At 35.4% G+C, this 21,795-nt stretch overlaps 1 protein-coding gene across 2 annotated transcripts in view; it reads right to left on the bottom strand.

The window, feature by feature from the left end:
- BABAM2 (BRISC and BRCA1 A complex member 2) overlaps window positions 1-21,795 on the bottom strand; it is a 158,749-nt gene that overhangs the window by 116,846 nt on the left and 20,108 nt on the right. For both annotated transcript variants that reach the window (XM_048936025.1, XM_048936024.1), the window contains exon 4: window positions 13,151-13,245. In XM_048936025.1, the coding sequence (XP_048791982.1) occupies window positions 13,151-13,245 (95 nt within the window). The remainder of the gene's footprint in view (window positions 1-13,150; window positions 13,246-21,795) is intronic.

The following is a 21,795-nucleotide window of genomic DNA, read 5'->3' as shown; positions in this document are numbered from 1 at the left end:
TGAATTATGTGGCTCTAGGATCTTTACTAAATGCCCTTCGTTCAGCAACCATGGAGTCAAACTAAGTATGAATTGGTTCTAAGAACAGATCACCTGAGGAAAACCTAACTAACAATCCACCAAGTACGCATGCCACTTCCAATCCATTCTCAGTGTAACAATAAATACAGAGAAAATACACAAATTTTCTCTAACAAGTTCTGATTTAAATACACGTTATTTTTTAACTTTAGAATTACATTATTAAGGTACTCACGAACTGGCTATTGGCCATTACTTTTCTGGTCTTTTTTTTTTTTTTTTTTTTTAAACTTTTTAGAAATGTTCTTTTCAGATCTGAATTTATAAATTTGAAACCAAAACTCTTCTGAATATGACTTAAATATGAAATCTTTTTACCTAATTTGAAGTGGCATTTGTCCTAAGCACTGCTCTTTCACCTGAAAGTATTTTTTAAGCCATTTTACTATAACTCAATTTCAACATCATGTCCCAAATACATGCTGTAGTGTTCTTCCACAGCTTCAAATAGTACTTTCTTTAATCTTCCTTTATTTTTGAAGTCAGAGACAAAGAAAGTAGCTATCTATAGCACAGACAGAAATATAACAGAAGCAGAATTTGATATTTGTCAAGTCGATCCTTTGTAGAATGTCCTAATCACTACAGTTTCAGCACTGTAATGAATCTCCTGAGAACATGCAAAGATTTGTCACTTAATTCAATGTGCTCTTGCAACAGTAAATTGACCTCTTTCTTTAAAAACGTTCTAAACAATATTTTATTCAGCAGTGTAGTATTGCTTACACAAGTAGCCTTTGGAAGTTGTTTTAAGTAATATCTTAAACTAAAGACTTCAGAAAAGAAGAAAAAAAAAAAAAAGGAGCAGCAGCCTGCTTCCTTCATTTTCTGCTTTTTGCCTGTTTTCCAACCCTGGCCAACGCCATTTTTGTACAAAACAATATTTTAAAGTACTTAAAACACAAGAAGAACAAAACGAGCTTCCAGTGTTTCTGTGTTCCATGGCTCGAAGTTCTGTCTCAAAAAATTGCATAAAATTTGTGCTAAGGATGTATACATACACAAAATTAAGAAGTTTAGTTGTTACGCTTCAGAAAAATCCTGGAAACATAGAAACACACATTTGCTACAGCCAGACTGCAGAAGCCTGGCAGGTATGAAAAACCCAATTAAAGAAGTACCCAGCAAATATGTACACGGCAGAATACATGTTGCTTTCCATAGCTTCTGCCTAAATCGCCTTCTGTCTTACTTACCAGGACCTTTAATTTTGTCTCTGACAAAAATGTATGTATTCAAATAAGCTAAAAATAAAAGAAAGGAAAAAAAAGAGGGAAAGAATTTTTTTAAAGAGACAGCTATCAAATTGCAATAAAAATGAATGTTATATCCAAAAAGTGAGCACACTGACAGGAGTACTGACAGTATCCTAACTTAGATATTTCATTCAATACATCTTTTCTAATTTGAAATGAGATTTCTGCAGACTTTCCAGAGAACTAATCAAATTTTACAGAACAATCAGTAATGCATTTAAAATAAAAGAAATCCAGACTTGGATCCAATTCCCTGTCCCGTTTGCCAAGAGATATTTTTAAAGGAACTCTGCAGTGCAAATTTGCAGCCCACCGTAAAACAGTAAGTATACAACTATGAATCAACTCCAACTGTGCATCCACAACTAGTTCTGCATTCATGCCCATAAAGGCTTAAATGCACATCTTGGAATGGTTACAACCATTTTAATGTTAGTACCATTTTCTCTGCTCATCATGGAAGAATTTGTCTCTTATTTGCTGAGTCCGTGGATGGAGTCTCAGTTAAACAATTCTCTTCTGTTTAGGCACTGCTCATGCTTCTGCCTATAACCTTCACAACTAGATGCAATTCCACAATTTGAATTTTAATTTATACCTTTTTAATCAGCCTTCCTATTGCCATAATGAAACTCATGTAACTTTCATTTTCTACAAAGTTGAATTGTTACCTCATCTTAAATAGTTTAGTTCAGTAGCAGGTCAGTAGCGTGAGAAAACAACTATGCATTTTCTGTGGAGACAGAAACCTGGCAACGTTAGCTGTGATGGCTGGCTAATCCTCATTCTTCCAATTAGAGAATTAATTCTAAATAGTAGGAATAAGCTGTTCCACAGGAAAAGCATGTGTGTTCCACCTTCCATATGACAGAGAACAGATCCCAGAAACTTCAGCAGGTAGCTGTGCTCATAGTGAAGGTGGCACTAACTGCCATCTGTCCACCAGCAACTCTCCATAAGGAAGTCAATATTCTATTGTCACAGAAGCTTCCGCTGCAGTTGCTAACTTTCTTCATTAGCAGACTAAAGTCTGCAGGAAGAGGTCTTTTACGAAATTAGATATTTAGACTTCAGAATGATTCTAATAACGTGCACATGCACTGCCTTTGCTCTCAACCTCACATGCATTGTACGACAATATAAATGGAAATATTCAGTTACTATATTTTGAGACTAACAAAAGAAAAGGCATTCATTTATCAATGCCTACATTAGCAAAACCCAAAGAGATTCAGGAGATCTGTTCTGAAGATCCATTAGATCTTAATTTAAACAAGCTCACTGAACAGAATATATTTTACTAGGAGGAAAATCCCACAGATTTTGTTGGGGAACAAAGTTCACCTTCAAATTGTCTCACTCTTACTCCCATCTCCTGACGGAAGCTGACTGCATAAAAAGTAAGCAGTTTGATAAAGGTTTCTAGATTATCAGATAAGACCAAAGTGTTGAGAAAATCAATTTACTTAAATTGTGTATAAAAAGGCAAAGTGAAGAAAATACAAGGTCACCCACAGAGAATGAAATTTAAGCCATTTCAACAGCAATTAATTTAAATAAATAGCGATACCTACTGGATTTCAAAAAGAGACAAAGAAAACTTGCAGCCAGACCATTAATGACATCTTCTTAGAGGTGAGACAAGTGAAAACCTACAAAGCAGCTTCTCATCCCTTCTAGGAAAGCGATGCAAAAATTAGCTTTTCAAAGCAGCCACAATATTCAACTTTTGGCAAAGAAAACACATGCGAGTTTTGTTCTGGAACATTTTGTGCATTGCAATCTTTCCTGTATCCTTCCAAAAACCAAATCAAGAACTTTTGCAAACTACTCAGTATCAGTGATTATCTATTCCCTCCCATCCTTTCTAAAAAAAAAAAAAAAAACAACAAAACATAAAGCAAGCATTGCTCAAAAAGCAGCTAATTCATAGCCTCTGTACAGGTTACTGCTTATTTCATAACTTCAGGCAATGTCTGCAGAACACTGTAATTCTACATTATCAAAATGAAAATATGCTAACAATTTCTAATTGATCTGAAATTGTTTTTCTTTGAAATGTGTTTAAAAATCCAGGTTGCCAGAATTTCTTCCAGGAATGTGATTTTAAAGAAGACAGATTGTAACTGTTTTTCCTGGCTATACCACAGGAAACAACAGCAAGATCTTATTTTAAGTTAGTGTACTTTTATATTTCTAAGCAAGAAATTAAGATTCACGAGAAAATGTCAGTAAACAAAACCTCCCAGGCCCATAAGATTGGTAGCACATTTCTACAGCATCTCCCATGCAGAATTACCATAAAAAATAATCTAAGTACAGATTTCCATGTTGTTTTTATCTGAACGCTGCACACATACATCTTATATCCTACAGTGGCTTAAAAGAAGTACTCACGTAAGTTTTTACCTGAAATGAGAAAGACCACACTGTGATATCAGTACTCAAACTGCATGTAATTACAGAAGAGATGTGGGTCCAGTGGTTACAGTATTAGACTAGAAACTGGGAAATCAGGTTTCAGTTTCTACTCTGCTACAGTTTTCATGGACTACCATGGCAAAACTGCTCACAGAAAAAGGCACCGGATAATTATCTGCCATATGCTCACATCTTCCTATCAACAGATAATTTTCACAGTATTTGCAGGGCTGGAGTGTTACAACAACTTTAAAGGCTTCAGCTTCTTAGAAGCCAGCACTTAAACATCCTACAGTCTGCAGCTTCAAATCAGTCACTGTAAACCTACACACCATCTTCTTGTCATCTTATTTTCACACGTTCTTCTTATCCTCCTTCCACAAATCACCACTGGTACAACTTTCTGGAGTAACATGTCTGAAATGATCACTTTTGGGCATAAGTAAACATCAAAGACTTAACATTTCATGAAAAGAATTCAACTCGGGAGCACTTCTGTCATGGTAAGTACTATCAAAGAAATTACAGACCATTTATGTTCTAGCTTCTGCGTACAACCACACTTTTTGCATTATGCAAAACTTGGGATAGCCAGTATTTTCTTTTAAGTGAGAGGCTATAAAAACTGGATGCACAAACTATACTAGTCTATAAATGCTTAGCCAGAATTTCAAATACCCAAAGGCCTTGAATTAGCATGAAAATACAGACCAAGTGAACAACGTGAGTAGAACATTAAGAATTAATTTTGATTTTGGAAAAGCATCCTACATTTTGTATACCAAAATTTTTCTCTATCATTTCTCCCATTGGTTAGACAGCGCGATTGTGGATTAGAAATTACACACCCAATTCAATTCCAAAATAAAACCCAGTAAATGGGACACACGGAACACTCTTCCGCATCCACTGAGAATAAATCCACCACTTGCTCTCGGGCATCATTCACCAGGAACAGGAGAGCACAAAAGTTCTAAAGGTTGCCACATATTATTCCTACGACTTGCTGTGGGAGCAACTGAGATAGCTGATCTATGTATTTTAAGGTTGCTCTGGAGATGTAGGAATTGCAACTCTGAGCCCAGAAGAGCATTCTTAGTTGTGTACTCTTCCTGAAAAAGCCTGGCGGCTTCTCCCACAGATCATCAGATGCTCAAAAGTTACTACTTCCTACCATCACAGGAGAGAGAGAACAAAATTATCTACTCTTCTAAAGATTAGGCATGTAAGATGTTTCTTGTCCTACTTTGCTAGTAGATTAGAATAGAATCTGTCCCTTTTCAGATCTCCCACCATGTACCCCTACTTGTTCTGAGAAGGAATTTCTTAGTTCCCTCAACACACAGATCCTGAGATAGGAAATCCAATGCACTAATCATTAGCTAAACCAAGTGAGCACACAGCCTTTTTTCACCTTGGGAATCTGTTACTAGAAGTGAGCATGTCTAACCAGCACAGCAAATAGAAGAACAAGAAAAAATGAATTTAAAAAAAACACGTGCATTCATATCTTTTACCTACAGACCTGCTTGTCATGTATGGATGGCAGCATGAATAGGCCCAAACTTCTCAGATTCCCAGTGTACTAGAGAACAGATCACTGGCTCAGTATTTAATGCTTTACCTCAAGAGTCCCTATTTAACAGCTGTTTTTTCATTCTTATCAGTCCTTGGGCTTTTTCCTTCCTGTCAAAACCAGTAATTTTAGCTACAGCAGGGAGGTAGAAACTTCACTGATTATATTTTTGGCCGGGTCCACTGATATCCCTTAAGCTTTTACTTTTGGGTGGCATACAGAAAAGTTTCCTTCTAACCATTTTCCTCCCTCTGAAAATCCCATAAATCAAAATCGATCCATCATATTGTGGGTTTCAGTGGCTAAGCCAGCTCGCAGTATTTGAATTTTACTTCCACATTTGCACTACAAGAGAACATGTATGATCTTGAAAATGCAATCCCTCAGAAAAACACCAAGTACCTCTTCTTTTCCTACTACACTGGACAAATTAAAGCAAATCAGTAATATCTTCTCAAAAAGCAGTATAAGAAAAATTCTCAGTTCCTTTATGCAAGTGAAAGCTACACCTCCAGAAAGACAGATAAATGGAAAAAAAAAAATCATGTAAAATCGTAAGAACTATAATACCACAAACAATATATTAACTACATTGGAAATATACTTCTGTATTTATTTATTTATTTTTAAGATAATTGAAGCATATATGTGTATGCCTAAGGATCTGAGATGGAAGATAGGGAAGAAACACAGGCACACAAGCATGTGCACAGTGAGTAAAGCAGAGAGATTTTGAAACAAATGTATGCAGAAACTTAGACCAGCAAAAAGCTGACAAAACTTAGCTTGAGCCCTCCTCTGTGTGGGAAAATTAATAGAGGTCTCATCTGTATGCAAGGACATTCCTTTGCCTCAGCAATATCTTCTGAAGGAAAGAATCTGCAGGCTCCCAAGCTTAAACTATTCCCATTGATTTAAAACAAACAAACACACACACAAAAAATATAAAAACAAATCACCAACAATTTTAAGTTTTAACCGAACTCACGGCCTAGAACTTAATCAAATCTAAAACAGCATTATCAAACAGAATGCTTATTTATCAATGACTTTCTATAATCAGATAATTTAAAAGTTTGTTCTGCTTGCATATTTCTAAGCACTGGCTGACTGTCTCTCCAGAAAAATCTGTTTTCATGGCTCAACAACTTGAATTCAACAGGCATATCACATTGAATTTAGATGTGTTCTCAATTCAGGAAGATTGTGCTAGATTTGATTTTTTTTTTTCTTTTGAAAAAAAAGAAAACCTTGTAAGTGTGTTTCTAGAAAGCTAACAAGCTGTTGCCTTCAAGCCAAGACATTTCTTATATTCTGGAGTCCTTGTGAGGAAATGGAGTATATTGTGCCAGTAACATTACACACCAGGGCCAGAATCCTTTAATTTTTGCCAGCTTCTCTAATAACGACTTTTTTTCCTTCCAAATTTTACTGACATTGTTCAAGTCAAGTATGTTTACACTTCAATTACATGAAATAACAAAAAAAAAAAGATGTAATGACATTGATTTTATCAGTTTCACGGTTGTTATTAAAAAATTACCATATCAGAATTATTATTCCACTTTCAAACATTCAAATAAAAGACATTCTGCTTTCATACATCCAGCTTTGGACATCAGCTTTGTACTGTTGTTTTAAACAAACAATGACCTGAAAATCACTGAAATAAACTAGGATTTATTGTAATGCTCTTACCATTAGCAAGATCTTTATTTCCTGCAAAGCAGATATATTATATTTATGTAACTACATGAGCATGCTTAGCCATATTGCCCCATGTCACAAATGAGACTATCTTAACTAAAATGAATTAAAAAAAAAAAAATCCAGAGGCCAATATTCTGAGTTCAAGTCTAAGCCAAATCTACATATCTTTAAATAAATGCAAGCATTTATTTAAATATATTATTTATTTAAATTAAAATTTAAATGCTTTATTGTTCTGGTCCAAGCTTCCTCCTCATGTAACTGAACAGTTGTGGAAAAGATGGTCAAACTTATATGATAGAAGAAAATCACTATTCTTTCTGAAAAACAGTATGACTAGAAAGCCATTAAGTGTTTCTCCCCGTTTTGCTGATGGAGAACAATTATATTTCTCACCATACGTATAAAAGCTAACTTGGCAGAAAAACATTTTCTCCCACTTTGCCATCCCTCAGTCAAACGAGCCATGCACACTCCTAGTATTCTCTTAAACAAGTATTTCCCAGACAGAAAAGCACTATTTTTTTTTAAGAGCTAATATTTTAGATTTTCCTCATTCTAGGGACAAGTGGCATTATCAAGCAAAGAAGAATGTGCCAAAAAAAGGAAAAAAAAAGAAAAAAAAAAAAGAAAGGAAATGTTTCCTTACCTTACCAAGTCCTTCAGTGAGAAGTAATGGAATTAATTTTGCAAGAGTATATTGGCAAGTTTTAAGAAAGGGAGGAAAAACTACCCGACTTATCAGATATTTTCCTTCCAAAAATTAAATACATAGGATCCAAACGTATGAATTTGTTCAATCTATGGATGTTTTGACTAGGAGGAAAAAAAAAGCAAAAAACAGCTAAGATGTTACAAATAACTCAAGCAGAACTTCTGGAAATAGCATATTCTCTTCTGCTTACACTTTTGGACTGAATTTTCATAAGCTGTGCAAAGAAATGCTGAAATTTCAGAAAAAGTAAATAGATACAGTGATTTTACACAAGTAGAAAATGACAGAGAATTATACAAGGTTACTAAGTCCTCGCAGCACCATAAATATTTAGTTTATTTTAAAATACAGAACATACAATCCTGCATTCTGTTACACTTAAATTCTCTACAATCAAATTCAAAACAAGCTAATTTAAGGCTTTTAGTGCAAGAGTGGTAGGTTAGTGATCCAAGAACGGAATCCTCTGCTAACATCCCAAATACAAGCAACAAAAGAGGTGGTAATACTGGAAAAGTTCAAACTTACTGACACATCTCCCTGACAAATCCAATAACCTCCCAGACCTAATTGTACAGCCATATCCTGAAACTACCAGTGCTCATTTGCCCTTACAGAGGGGACTTACAATATTAAACATGTAATAAGCATCTGCTCCTCTGCCAACAACACAACAGCTAGGCTTTTTAGAACAAAGTAGTCTAGATGGCATGAGCTAATACAAGCATTGGGTTTTTTTAACAGCTGTGAGCATAGGGACAACTGATGCTGTTAAACATCTGCCTTATGCACCTGATGGTGGATGAAGAACAATTAAAGAAAGGGGGGATATTTAAAGGAACTATTTAACTACCTATTACATGCTCTCTCAAGAAGATGACAGTAACAATGATTAAGATTTTGAACACAGTCACAGAAGCAATACAGCCTTTATGACATTTGTCATACAGTCATACGATAAATACTACAGTGGCTAATAATCCAAATACAAGTGCTTAAAATAAAAATTGCTCTATAGAAGACACATCACTTAACATTTAATATGATCTAGCAGCGAAATTAGCTGCATGAATGAAATCTGTACCTAGTATTAGCAATTTGACAAGGGCAAACTATTTCTAGCTCTTTGTTCTGGGATCAGAACAGCAGTGGTCCATTCTCTGCATTACTGTGATGACAACACTCTCCCACGTGAATGCAACATACGTATTCCCACGTATAGTAGACTGCAAGGACACACTGAGCACTTGCTGGGCTTCAGGAAATACTCATGTCCTCTTGCCTCCATCACCAGCACAGCTAAGGAAGTCTTTTCAATAGCACTGAGTGGGCAGAATCTTTCTGGGGTGATTGGCTGAAGTAGGATGCTAAAAAAAAAAACCGAAAAAACTACAAGCCCTTAAACTAACCACTAGCTTGCACACACTGCTATTGTATCCTCTTTGCCAAACAGAATATACTTAAAAATTATTGGAAAAATGGGGTTAACATTTTGCATACGCACTTCAGTTATTAACTGGCTCACATTAACAATCAACTAGGCTAACATAACAAACAATTCTTGTTACTCAAACTGGCGTCATTGTAATGAGCTCCAAATTAATCTCATCCGTACACAATCACTAATCTTGTTTTGTGCCAACTGAATTTTTAATCAGAACAGAGTGAATCATAGGTTGTTTTTAAAATACATTTTTAATACTTGTCATCCAAAATGCATAAACACTAGAGCAGGGAAGAACTTTTCTATTTACATTCTGAGAAGCTGATTTTATTTATGCATACTATACACACAAGTATCAAGCACATGCTATAGCTGAGGATATTTTTAATAAAAAGGAAAAATAAATGTTTATTTCTAATAATGCCTAAATTGTGCATAGCATCATCAACCTAAACAACTTAGCTCTTATTATAATTGAAACAGTATGACAAACCAAAATCAAAGGAATAGTAATCCCTTGACTATAATACCAATCTCTGCATCATTCTAGGAACCCAGAATATACACAAATTATAGCCTACAACCATAGGATAACTTCTGAGACTCAGCCTGAGTTTCAAAATGAAGTGATTTTAATATTTCTGTGAAATACAGAAAGAAAACAGAGTTTCAAAAGGCATGTTGACTTGATTTTAATACCAATTTAACAAAGGAACTGATTAGATCTGTATATAACAAGTACTCAATACATCATTTCATTGCTAAAATACAAGCCCAACTATTTAGGTATGTCCTGAAGAAAAAAAAAAAAAGAAAAAAAAAGACATCTTCACATACAGCATCTACCTTTTAAAATGCAGGACTTCTTGAATCTCGTTAGCTGTCTGACTAACAGCTGCTTAACTGAACACCTGTTACAGCATATAGATGAAAATGTAACTTGAAGGTCTGCCTACGGCTATGGAAACTGCAGGAGAGACTGATGTGATTCAGGTTTCATTAGGGAAGCCTCCTGACAACCTCTAACATAGCCACATAAGCTTGAGGAATCTAGAGTACCTGGTTCTTGTTTCAAGTTGAACATAAAGCCTGACTCAAGCCATGGAACATGTGATGACTTCTGCTTGACAAACAAGACATTCAGGCAGATGAGAGCACTGCAGGAAGGCACAACGTCAGAATTCCCACATATTCCACTGCATGCACTCTTTACTTACAGACTATGGACTTATCCCTCATTTAATACTATCTACATGCCTTTGTGAATTGTAGATTCTGTTTTGATATCCAGGAACAGTTGCATCAAAAGGATTTGTGGGTTGCTTAAGATTTAGATATTGAATTATGATCAACATGCTAATCTGTTTTTGCTTAACATGTTAACATACCTTTCCACTAACTACAAAAAATTCCCCCAATACATTAGAATCCAATTAAAATCATCTTCATTAAATAGGTCTGAGACATGTGGAGAAAAGGGAGTTATTAAAATGCCTAGCATAATAAACAAGTTACTGTTAATGTAACATTCTGGAGAAAACAAGTCTGCAAACTATGTTGAACATTAAAAGGCAAATACCAAAGCAAAGGTACACCATAGCTGCAAAGTGGGGACAACTTGCTCTGATAGCATCAGGAGGGACTGGAGGAGAATGACCAAGTATCTTATCAAAAAAAGATTACATTAACATAGTGAATGTTACAGCAAGGCATAATGACCACAGAAAAACTGTTGGGCTGCCAATTTATTTTTCTTTTCTTTTTAATTTTAAAATAGGTTAATTAATATCTTATGCATCAAGGAGCAAATGGCTCTTCAAACTGTTTTGGAATGCAGGGAGTGGGAAGTATGTTCCATGTTTAGGCAGAAGAAAAGCAATGCACCCAAATGATGCACCATTAACCAACCGTGTAAGAAAGAAATGATGTAAGGATGTTTTTATTCTTATGGGCTTCTCAGTGAATGAGTATTACAAGCAACTTCTCTTCACGTGAGAAATAAGACACCACATCACACTTGGCAAACTCTTCCCTCCAAATAATACTTCTGTTAGATGCCCCAAATTCTCTTTGAGCATTTAACATCTGATTGGTTCTTTGTTGTTCATTTCAGTTTTTCCAGCACATTAAAAAATGTTCCTCCTCCACTAACAACTGCAGAAACTTCTGTTACTATGAATACTTCTCAAGACACTACAGTACTGTGAAACAGTAAAACAGAAAAAGGGAAGAATAAGAGAACTAGTGAATTAAAGATTGTGAAAACAATTCTAGAATTGGCATACAAAGTAAAAGCTTTCCTAAAAGAAGCCTAACAGAATAGCTATTCAACAGTGTCACAGTTCCTTCCCAAAAGAGTTTGCAAGTTTCACAGGGAAATGACCAGGTGAAGCAAAGAAATAAGACATTCACCTTGACATTCACCTTACAAAATTTCAGCTAGGTATGCTAAAAACAATTATTAATGCTAATTCTTTTAAGATTATATAATTTCCCAGCATAGTTTAATGTGAAATGAATAAAGATAAAAACAAAAAATGCAACTGTTATGTCACACATAAAGGACAACGTTCAGCTGTGCAACCACTACAGTGGGGCTGCTCCACCCAGATACCTGTCCCCCAGCACTGAACAGTACAGGAGAGCCTCAGGAAACTTGCTTTGGGGAGCTCCCATACCTGATACAACTGCCTTGCTGTGCTGGAGGTAAGCACAAGAGAGGTACAGCAGAGTACTATTCAAAAAGCCTCTACGCTGGCATGGCTCTACACTTGGAGGAGAAAGGTGCTTCCCAGGTGTATGTCTGCATCATATGATGCCATGTATCCCACATATACAGCCCGCTTTTTCCAACTGTTGAACAAAATCACACATACCAAATATATTTGAAGTTCCAACTGTTGCTTTTTTGGGGTCAAATTTCCAGTAAAAGATGAAAATTAAGAAAAAAAGAGAAATGAGATGATAACCTGCTGCGTGGGTCACTGAACAGGAATTACAGTGGAGCTCCACAGCAGAGGCATACTTCTCTGATGGAACCACTAATTTTCCACCATAAAAAGAGATATTGGACATTTACAGGAAAAAAATATACCCAAACCCTATTGACAAAGAACATCGCTGAGCCAAAACACAGGGCTGCAGGACTGTAAAGGCAGCAGAGTAAGGATGAAACATACCTCAGGAACCAAAAATACCCTAACATCCCTTTAATAACTACTACTAACCTCTGAGCAGAAGTATTTTATATGCATAATCAATGCTGGCTCCTTCAAATAAAGCTTTACCAGTTTAGGCTATTTTTGAATATTGAACAGTACCATTTGGTTTCATATTGTGATGCTTTTTCTTCTGTAGTAACAAGACTACAGAAATACTTTCTAATTGAGCTGATTTTTGACCCAAGTGGGGTCAAAGTGGTAGCCCTACCTATTCTGTGTGTGAAGATAAGCTCTTTCCTTGATACTGTGGTTGCAACAATATTAACCTGGTTTTACCTTACTTGAGGGGAAAAAAAAAAAAATAATTGACAACACTATACATTATGCTACTTTTTCTGCAAGTAAATGCTTTTAAAAGATACAATTGATGTTCAATCCTTCTTGCTGAAAGAGATCTTTTAAGATGGTCAGATATTAAATATGTATCTTTTTAAAGAAACCTTGAATAGTTATGTAAATAACTACAAATAACTATTCCAAATTATTGCCAATAGCTACTCAACTATTCATCTTGTCTTGACTAAAATATTTAAAAAAATAAAATCACATTTATGGACTCAACTTTAAATCACATTAGAAGACAACTTCTTTATACTCTTTTAACAATGAGATAAAAAGATTTTTTTTCCTTTATTCTGCATTGTTAGCAAATTCTCGTTGCTGAAGCTATACTAAAAAAGCCAAATTTATTTGCATGGTATGAGGGTCTCATAGTAAAGTACTTACATGCAAGGCAGAAGGATCTGGCAAAAATTCAGCATCCTCTCCAAAGATAAAATCTGGTGGCAGGTCAGGATAGTGAGCATTGAATATTATATCCCCTGAAAAGCAAAAAATGAAAACATGGTTTACATCTTTATGTATGTGCTTAAAAATAAGATATTGTACATAGGATACACATTACATAAAATTTGATAGCTATACTAAATATTTTATGCACTGATCTTTGTGATTTTAACAAAAATTTACATGACAAGACAAGCATCAGATGCTTTGGGGAATTAAATCAAATTCCTGAAGCACTGCTTCTTCCTTCTCTGCAAGCAGTGAAACATGCAATATATTATTGCTTCATATCTCAAACTGTAATTCAAAGACTACTGAGGTAGCCTAAAAACACAACGTTATAGAAGGTTTTTTTAGAAGTACCACATTTAGATTGCTGTGTTTTGCACGTTAAGCAAAGCTTAGATGCAAACTATCAAGATTATTATTTTGAAAATACTGGAGCCTTTAAAGCATAGTAGCTCCTATTCCTTCTTTTCCTCTCCATCCCAACTCTTTGGAAGAAGAATAAGCAGGCCAATAGAGATCACTAACATTATCAAAATTCTTGCCAAGAAAAATGTATTATCCATTCTGTGATTCTGTGATTTAAACTGAGAGACTAAAATTAACTAAAAATCTAAATCATCACAGCTTGCCACTGAGTTCCCATCTTGCTGGTGTCACAAAATATACAATTAATTACTGACATTATAATTGAAAAAGAAAGTAGGTTGTATTATTTCATTAGTAAGCATGCTTCAGAGTTCCAATAGGTCAAGAGGAAGTGAAGTCATCTGCATGTGAGCTTATGAAAAATCTGACAATCCAAGAAAAGCTGTATCTAGCTTTACTTCTCTACCTCTGAATCACTCTTTCCTGATGAAGACGACATGAAACAAAACCACCAAGCGATTGCATAAAGAAGATTCACGAGGTATCACAGTGAGCAGGCAGTAAAAGAAAGTCAATACCCACTACGTGGTAACTTCTTCAAAACCTACACAGCAAGGTAAAAACAGCGTGGTACGTCTTACAAACAGTTCTGTCCATAGAAAGTTAAGCCATTGTTTTGTTATTTTTTTCCAACAATTAGGAATACAGAACTAGAGAAAAGCATTGGATTAACGAGGCTTACAGACATATTGCCTGATACGCAATATTACCACCTCAAGACACTCAATATGACAGCTTTAACTGCTAATATTCTTGTAAATATATCTTGGCTCTAGCTGGAAGCAAGGTTAATCTATGCTGGAAGTATAGAGGCTAATCTGCAGAGTGAGAGCTCATGATCAAGAAGCCAGTGGCCAATCCTATCTAGGTATGCTTCACAACATCACTCCAAAATATGAACTTGCTGATCATGTGATCCAGTATAGTGTGGTGCGTGTTTCTCCTGTATGCACTCCCACATTCACAAACATCAGAATCACATATAAGTACAAGGTGCAGGAAAGAGTAGAGGTTTCCCCATTAATATACCAAATACAATTAACATAAAAGTATTATTTCATTTTAAGAAAGAACAAAATACGCACTAATCCTAGAGGAAACAACATAAAATAGTAACAGGAAATATGTGTGTATGAAGAGAAAATAATTACTAGACTGCCTAAATTGCAAGACAACAATATATAATTCTGAAAAATTACTGACTAGACTGGATTTTTGTACACCACCTTAAGTCAACCCTTCATATTCACCATAATGGAAAAAAAAAAAACCAAAACAAACCCGCATAGCTCCTTACAATCAATCTCCACATACAGAACGGACAATACTTGAAGCCATACGTTGAAGGAGACAGAGACAGAATCTTAACACCTCTCAATCTTCACAAATTAAGAGCTGTAGTGCAAATAACTCAGAACTCACCATAAAGAAAAAAGTTGTCCTTTTACTTATCCTAATGCTACTCTGAAGGAAAGGAGTGTATCTCTGTTTTTGTCTTGACATACTTTTGTGATGCTAAGTAACTCATTTAACACATTCTTTCCATGTTGACTTGCTAGTTGTTTGGTTTTTCATTCTCTAAATGTGTTATTTTAAACCGAGTACACAAAGCTACAGTTCATCTTGCCAAGAGGTGCACTCCAACTATCTAAACATTACAAAAAGCTTAAGATAAAAAATAACCAAATTAACTTATTATATATATTAACTTTATTTTATATTAACTTAATTTTTATATAACGTCTCCATATTTGATTAGAGAAAAAATTTTAAAGAACTTTATATTGTGATTGGTCTGAAAAGCGAGATTGAATATAAGCGGCAATCACAATGGCCAACTCAACAGCAAATCTGATGTTACTTTACATAAATGTTAACACTATTCTGTGTAGTGAGTTCACAAAATGTGAAGCGAATCAAAATATTGAACCCTATCTCCCAGTCAGCTTAATAAAAACATTCACTTCTAAGCAACTACTTCCAAGCCAATAAAATCATTTGCAGAATTACTGCACTCGGTTTGAGAATGGCTACCACTATAGTTTCGAAAATAAGAACACCAGAAACCAATATACCCCTGCATCGTCCCCCCACCTCGCCTAATTAAATAAATACCCCTTCCTTACATCCCCAACTTCTGTATGTACTTCCTCATAAGTTTCAATTCTATTTGCCATTAATAGACAAAACGTGTCCATGACCACTCCAGTTTAAGAACAGTGTAGGCAAAACCTTCATACTCAGACAAGTTATCATATTTTTATGGATACACTGGGCAGATAACTATAATAAAATTATATTTCCAATTAAATAGTGCTACAGAACTTAACATTAATTCAATATAGTTAAAGCCATGAAGCCAAAGATAAATTACAAGAAAAAGGGTGCTTTATATATCCTTTTGCTTCTCACTATCAAAAAATACCACTTCATTTTTTTTTTTCTCCCTAGGCAAGAAGCATTCAATTTTGAAATACTTCACAGGATTTCAAAGGAAAAGCTAATATGCTCCTAATAGATGAAAAGATGGAAGTATTAATACTTAAATCTATCATTTCTTTTCTTGTACATACACACACACTGTTATTCTTCTCTTATCTATTCAGCCAAAATGCATAGTAAGTCTAAAAAAGGGGTTGGAAAGTAAGAGATGTTTTAGGTGCTTATATAGTTGCTCTCCACTGGCCTTATGTACAGTTTTCTTCTGACAACTTCACCTCTTGTGATCTTTTTTTCTAACTGTACTATAAATTTAGTAGTACTGAAAGATGTTGTATAGAGTGCCACAGCATTAACATCCCTATTCACCTCAAGACAACAAAAGTAGGAACAACCTACCAGTTACTGACCCAAAACCCCATAAGCTTTACTTCTGAAATGTTACCTACATCCTTCAGAAATTCTTGGGTTTAGAAAAATCTGAGCACAAAACATGCAAAACAAGTGTGTGTTCACTGCAGCCTGGAATAAGACCGATCTGAATGTAATCCATACCCTCAATCCATTTGGCTTTCAACAACAACAAAAAAATGCAATCAACAACAACAACAAAAAACCAAACGCAATGCAAGTTCAACTTCACCGCGGAATGCATTCATATGGAATACAGAACAATGCTGAAACATGAGACAAAGCCTACATACAGTTTGGGGAAAATAAAGAAACTGTCTTTTATGAAACATCAAAAAGACAGCAAGAAAAATGTCATCATACATGTATACAGAATGCTAACCTAGCTCCTTCAGTGTCTACACAAATATCACACAGGAACACTGATCAGTCCCTTCTACAAGCAAATCCTTCCCTAAAGCAGACCCTTGGCAATTGTCTTTAGGTAGAAGAGGAACAGGTTATTTCATTGCCATCAGTGACCAAGACAGTGCAATCAGCAGTTTGAAAGGATTTAAATGAACAAAGGCAGACCTGCTGACTCATCACTGGATTCCATTCTAAATATTTTTTGCTCTTTAAGTCAAATATAGCAACACATCACCTCTAGAACCACTTATTGTTTGACAGAAAGAGAAATAGCTCCTGAAATGACAATTCAACTTCAGTAAACACAGAACTACTACTGCAAGAACATACAGGAGTAATTCTATTTCTGCTGTGGTGCTGACGCTGCCAAGCTATTCTACTGTCAAATACAGCAAGATAATTTTACCTCAGCAGCTCCTCTTAAAATGATTTGTTGGAACAGTTCTGCCCAGATGGGAGGGCAGCTACCTCGAATGGTGTTTGGGAGTACTGTGGGACTCCTGCACACTTGACCCTGAAATATAATCCTATTACAGAAAACCAAGTTTAGCTTAAATTTCTTACAGGCTGTTCAGTGAAAAGTCAGAAATATTCCTGAAGCTTAGAGACAACATCTGACAGCAAGAAGCTGTGATGCTTTTAAAATTAATTTCTGAATTCACATGTGAATCAAGGTACAAAATGAAGAAAGACACAGGAATCAGTGTTAAAAACTCAGTAACATCTCTTCAAAGTATTTGATCATATGAAAACAAACAAAAAAACTTATTTCCCTGTATCTCTGACACTCTAGAAGAAAACTGTAGCTACTCCACACATGCTAAGTTGCTAAGGAGCGATCCAATAGCATGATTCAAGTGTTTAATGCCATCTGAGGTGCCTTAGGGCATTTAAGACATGGCAGATACAACAATATTTTTCAGAGAGATCAGTGCCCTTTGGGGCAGCAGCTGAAAAGGCCAAGCAAGATACCCTAGGGCAACTCTGGCAGCTTTAGAACACCTCTAGTTAGGCAACTGAATCACATCCTGCTTGTTCAATAAAGACACTGCAAGTAAAAAGATACAGGAAGGATTTACAGGATAGTTATTTGGTTCTTCAGGTGGTGGGAGTTGGCAGAGGGTTGTTGGTGTGTTTATTTCTTTAACTTCAGCTAACAAAAAAAAAGTATAGGCCAACATACAGAAAGGGAAACACTGCTGTGCCATAAAGACCTGCGCGTGGGCAAATCTGTCAATATGACATAAAGGAACAGGATCCCAGGCTGAACAACAAGACAGCAGAACAATCTTAGCTACTTGCATTTATGTAGCTGGGCAACCACTCTCCTCAAAACACTGGTACAAGAAATGAAGAGGACAAAAAAGAACAACAAATAATACACAAAGAGATTAAATACTGGTAGAAATTAAAGACAACACTGGAGAAATTGTAAGAAACAGAGATACTGAGAAGCTGAAAAGAAGGAAAAGTGGAAATGAAGAACAAATACATTCAAACAAAAAGGACTGTAGAAATTATCAATAACTGGAACTCAAACAGGAGGAGAAAGGAGTAAAGTAGGTAAGCACTACATTAACACAAACATGAGGGACAAACCCAAGCCTTCAAAACCCCTGGAGGTGCACACTTATACATCTATACTTGTAAGGTCACTTTTCTTGATGAGAAACACACTTCAAGGATTTCACCTGCAAAAAAAATGTTGTCAATTACCTGCTCGGTCGAAGTCCAATACATAAGGAAAAGTTTCAATAATAGTAAAGAAAAAGCTAGACCTGAAAGTGATTGCTTAAAAGGAGAAAATATTTAAAACTTTGTAGTCTAAGAGAAAATAAATATGAAAAGAATAAAAAAGATTACATTATCTATCCATGTTTCCTATTAGTAACATTAGCAGATTACCAAAAGAACAATATTCATTATTTCTGCCAAACATATTGCCAGTAAGAATCTTTGGGAGGTACTTCAGGGGAGGTACTTCAGATGACCCAACAAAAAGATACTTACTATGGAAATAATTATATCACCAAAGCATAATCTGAATTACAGGAACCAAAAAGTTTTTCCTGTAAGAGCTCCAGCTAAACCACAACCTGTGTAAAATGAGCTGATGCTGCACAGAAGACTGACAAACTGCAGCAACCTGGCTATGCAAATCATGAATCTTAAAATTAATTGTAAGATAACTTTTATGTTTGTTTGTTTGTTTTTACTGGCATGATAAACAGTACTTAGCAAATAAATTAGCAAAGCAGTTTTTAAAAGGGCAATGAGAAGGTTAGGTATTTCTCTCTGTTTATTTCCTTTGCCTCTTATTACTTCTTTAAAGCAGAAAGCCACAGGAAGACTAGATAAACTTCCTGAAGTACTTCTATCTAAGGAAGAAAACCAGATCAAATTCTATACAGCATATTATGAGGGATATTTTGGACTAGCGAGCGAGGCAACAGAATGGTGACTTCGCAATCTAAGGCCCATAACTAAAATGAATAAGAATTGGAGAAACAGAAATCAGATGTGAAAAAAAAAAAAAAGGAAAGAGAAAGAAAAGCTAAGCTTCAAATGACACAAAAGAAATACTCCTCAGGATGAAGGAAACCAAACAAAGTGGGGGCAGCAGAACCCAAAGCCGCGATCCACTCATATAAAAAGAGTGAAAATCAAATGAAAGATGAAAATACTATAGTTCAAGAGGCCACAGAGAGCAGTAGCATCACAAGGGCAACACATTGTTTAATCACCGTTAAATTCCAGATGACAGCACTCAAGGACAGAGAGAGAGAAGGAGGATCAGTGCCTGAAAAAGAAAATATGAAGCGCATAAGAAGAGGGGGGTGGGGGAAAACAGAGGAAGCTTGAGTGCAAAATTAAAACCATGACCAAGAGATGCCAGGGTTCTTTGGAACAAAATCACAGTGACCAAGCGAGTCACTCTTAATGATGCATTTTAATTAAGAATAGTATTAGGTAAAGATTATTAGAGCTTGTAAGTTTGCTTGAGAATCTCTGCTATGACATCTGCCTTGATTTTTAACCACAGGAAGATCAATCCATCTGCAAGAATTACAAAACACTCCACCTCAAAATATGCAAATATTCCTCTTTATTCATCAGATACTACTGTGCAGTTAGCAATAAAGGATATGCCTGCATACCATTCGGAGTGCATTTTAGAATACAGATTCAATTTCATATTAGGTCTTGTACTCATTATAGAGCATCATGGATACTTTGCCTTCTTGGAAATAAAAATCCTATTAAGAACATTGAAAAAATTCAAATATAGAAGAAAAGCGGTGCTGCTGCCTTAAGTTCATTGAGTCTTGGATGATTTCATTAAAAAATTAATACTGCTGTTTTCAATTTTAATTGACAATCTAGCAAAAATAAGCTCAATTTTCCAACCACTCTGGCCACGAAAACAAAACTTACTGTGTCCCTTACAGAAGAAAATGAAGCAACAATGTTTCTCTGAAAGTATAATTTGAAAATTTCTGAAGTGTGATGGAAGACTAATTTAACAACCTAATTTATCTCCATCACTGACATATTCTCTCCAGGATAAAACTGTCCCCGAACTCTTACTCCTGACTGGAGCTTAGTAACTGCTCAGTATAACATTCCAGCAGTTCAGGATAAATGCAGAAGTAAGGTGAAAGTGACATCTGAAAAAAAATGATGTATTAGCTAACAGTTGCCCTATGCAAACTCAGCAGCGGAACTCGGTGATCCTCATGGGTCCATTCCAACTCAGGATATTCCAAGACTCTATGAATCTCAAGAAAATGTATTAAAATTACCAGCAAGCTATTCTTAAGTCACATGATGTTCAATGTTATCAAACTTTAAAAAAAAAAAAAAAAAAGCAAAAAAAAAATATATTTTACACTACAAGCATGAAAGAGCTACTGCATTGTCTGAATGTACATTTTCTGGTCTTTTAGAAACCAGGACTGTGACTATGCAATTATACTTCCCTAAAGTAGCCTACCAACAGTTTTCAGCACACTGGAATTAATACTTGCGTATTTGTACAGTGGCAGCGGTTATGACTGATGATATGCAAAGAACTGATCTGTTGCAAAGAGGATGTAAGAGAAACCACAGAGGAACAACACACTTCAGTCTTTATTTGGCACCATATAATGAAGACCATACACTGTAGCTTCTGAATATTTTCAGTCAATCTTTTTATTCTAGCAGATTTCGCAACTTTCCTTTACAGAAATATTCTGCCCTTAAAAGATAACATATCTCACAACAGCCTACAACAGAGTATCTACAAATCTTTGGTAGCACACCATGACAATCTTCCTCTACCGTCACTACTGATCTAAACTCTGAATTACTAAAACTTTCTTGAATTTGCTGGCATCACTATTTATTCCACATGCTATGGGACTGAACGACACATTGCATTTTCAAACATGTAGTGCTGAAACAAGGAGAATGATTATCTCTTGAACTCACTAATTGTTAAAACCATTTTCTGCTTTCAGTTTGTCATGATGTTAAAATACGAAGCACGGTCTAATTGTGCTGCTTGGTTTCAGGGAAGGTGGAGAACTATAATGCAATAGCATTATGGTTTTCCTTAATTGTTTACATGTTTTCAGAATATAAGAACTGGGGGAACAAGTTGATTTGTAAATTCTGACACTTGATGCATAGTCCATAATCATATTTTCATGTACCTGCATCATATTTCATGTAACTGCACTCCTTTACTATATTAGTATAGTGCGTATATCCATGTTTTTACATGTGTGCATTTTTATCTACTAATTTTCTATTATGAATCAAGATCAATTTTAGCCTGTTCTTAGTGCCAAGTAAAGAGCTAAGGCTGACAGAATATAACAGTAGGGCCCTGTACATGAGAAAGTTAC

Source organism: Lagopus muta, chromosome 2, assembly GCF_023343835.1.
Source record: "Lagopus muta isolate bLagMut1 chromosome 2, bLagMut1 primary, whole genome shotgun sequence".
Classification (NCBI taxonomy): domain Eukaryota; kingdom Metazoa; phylum Chordata; class Aves; order Galliformes; family Phasianidae; genus Lagopus; species Lagopus muta.
Note: the sequence above shows the minus strand (reverse complement) of the source record. Positions and strands in the feature narration are given on the sequence as shown.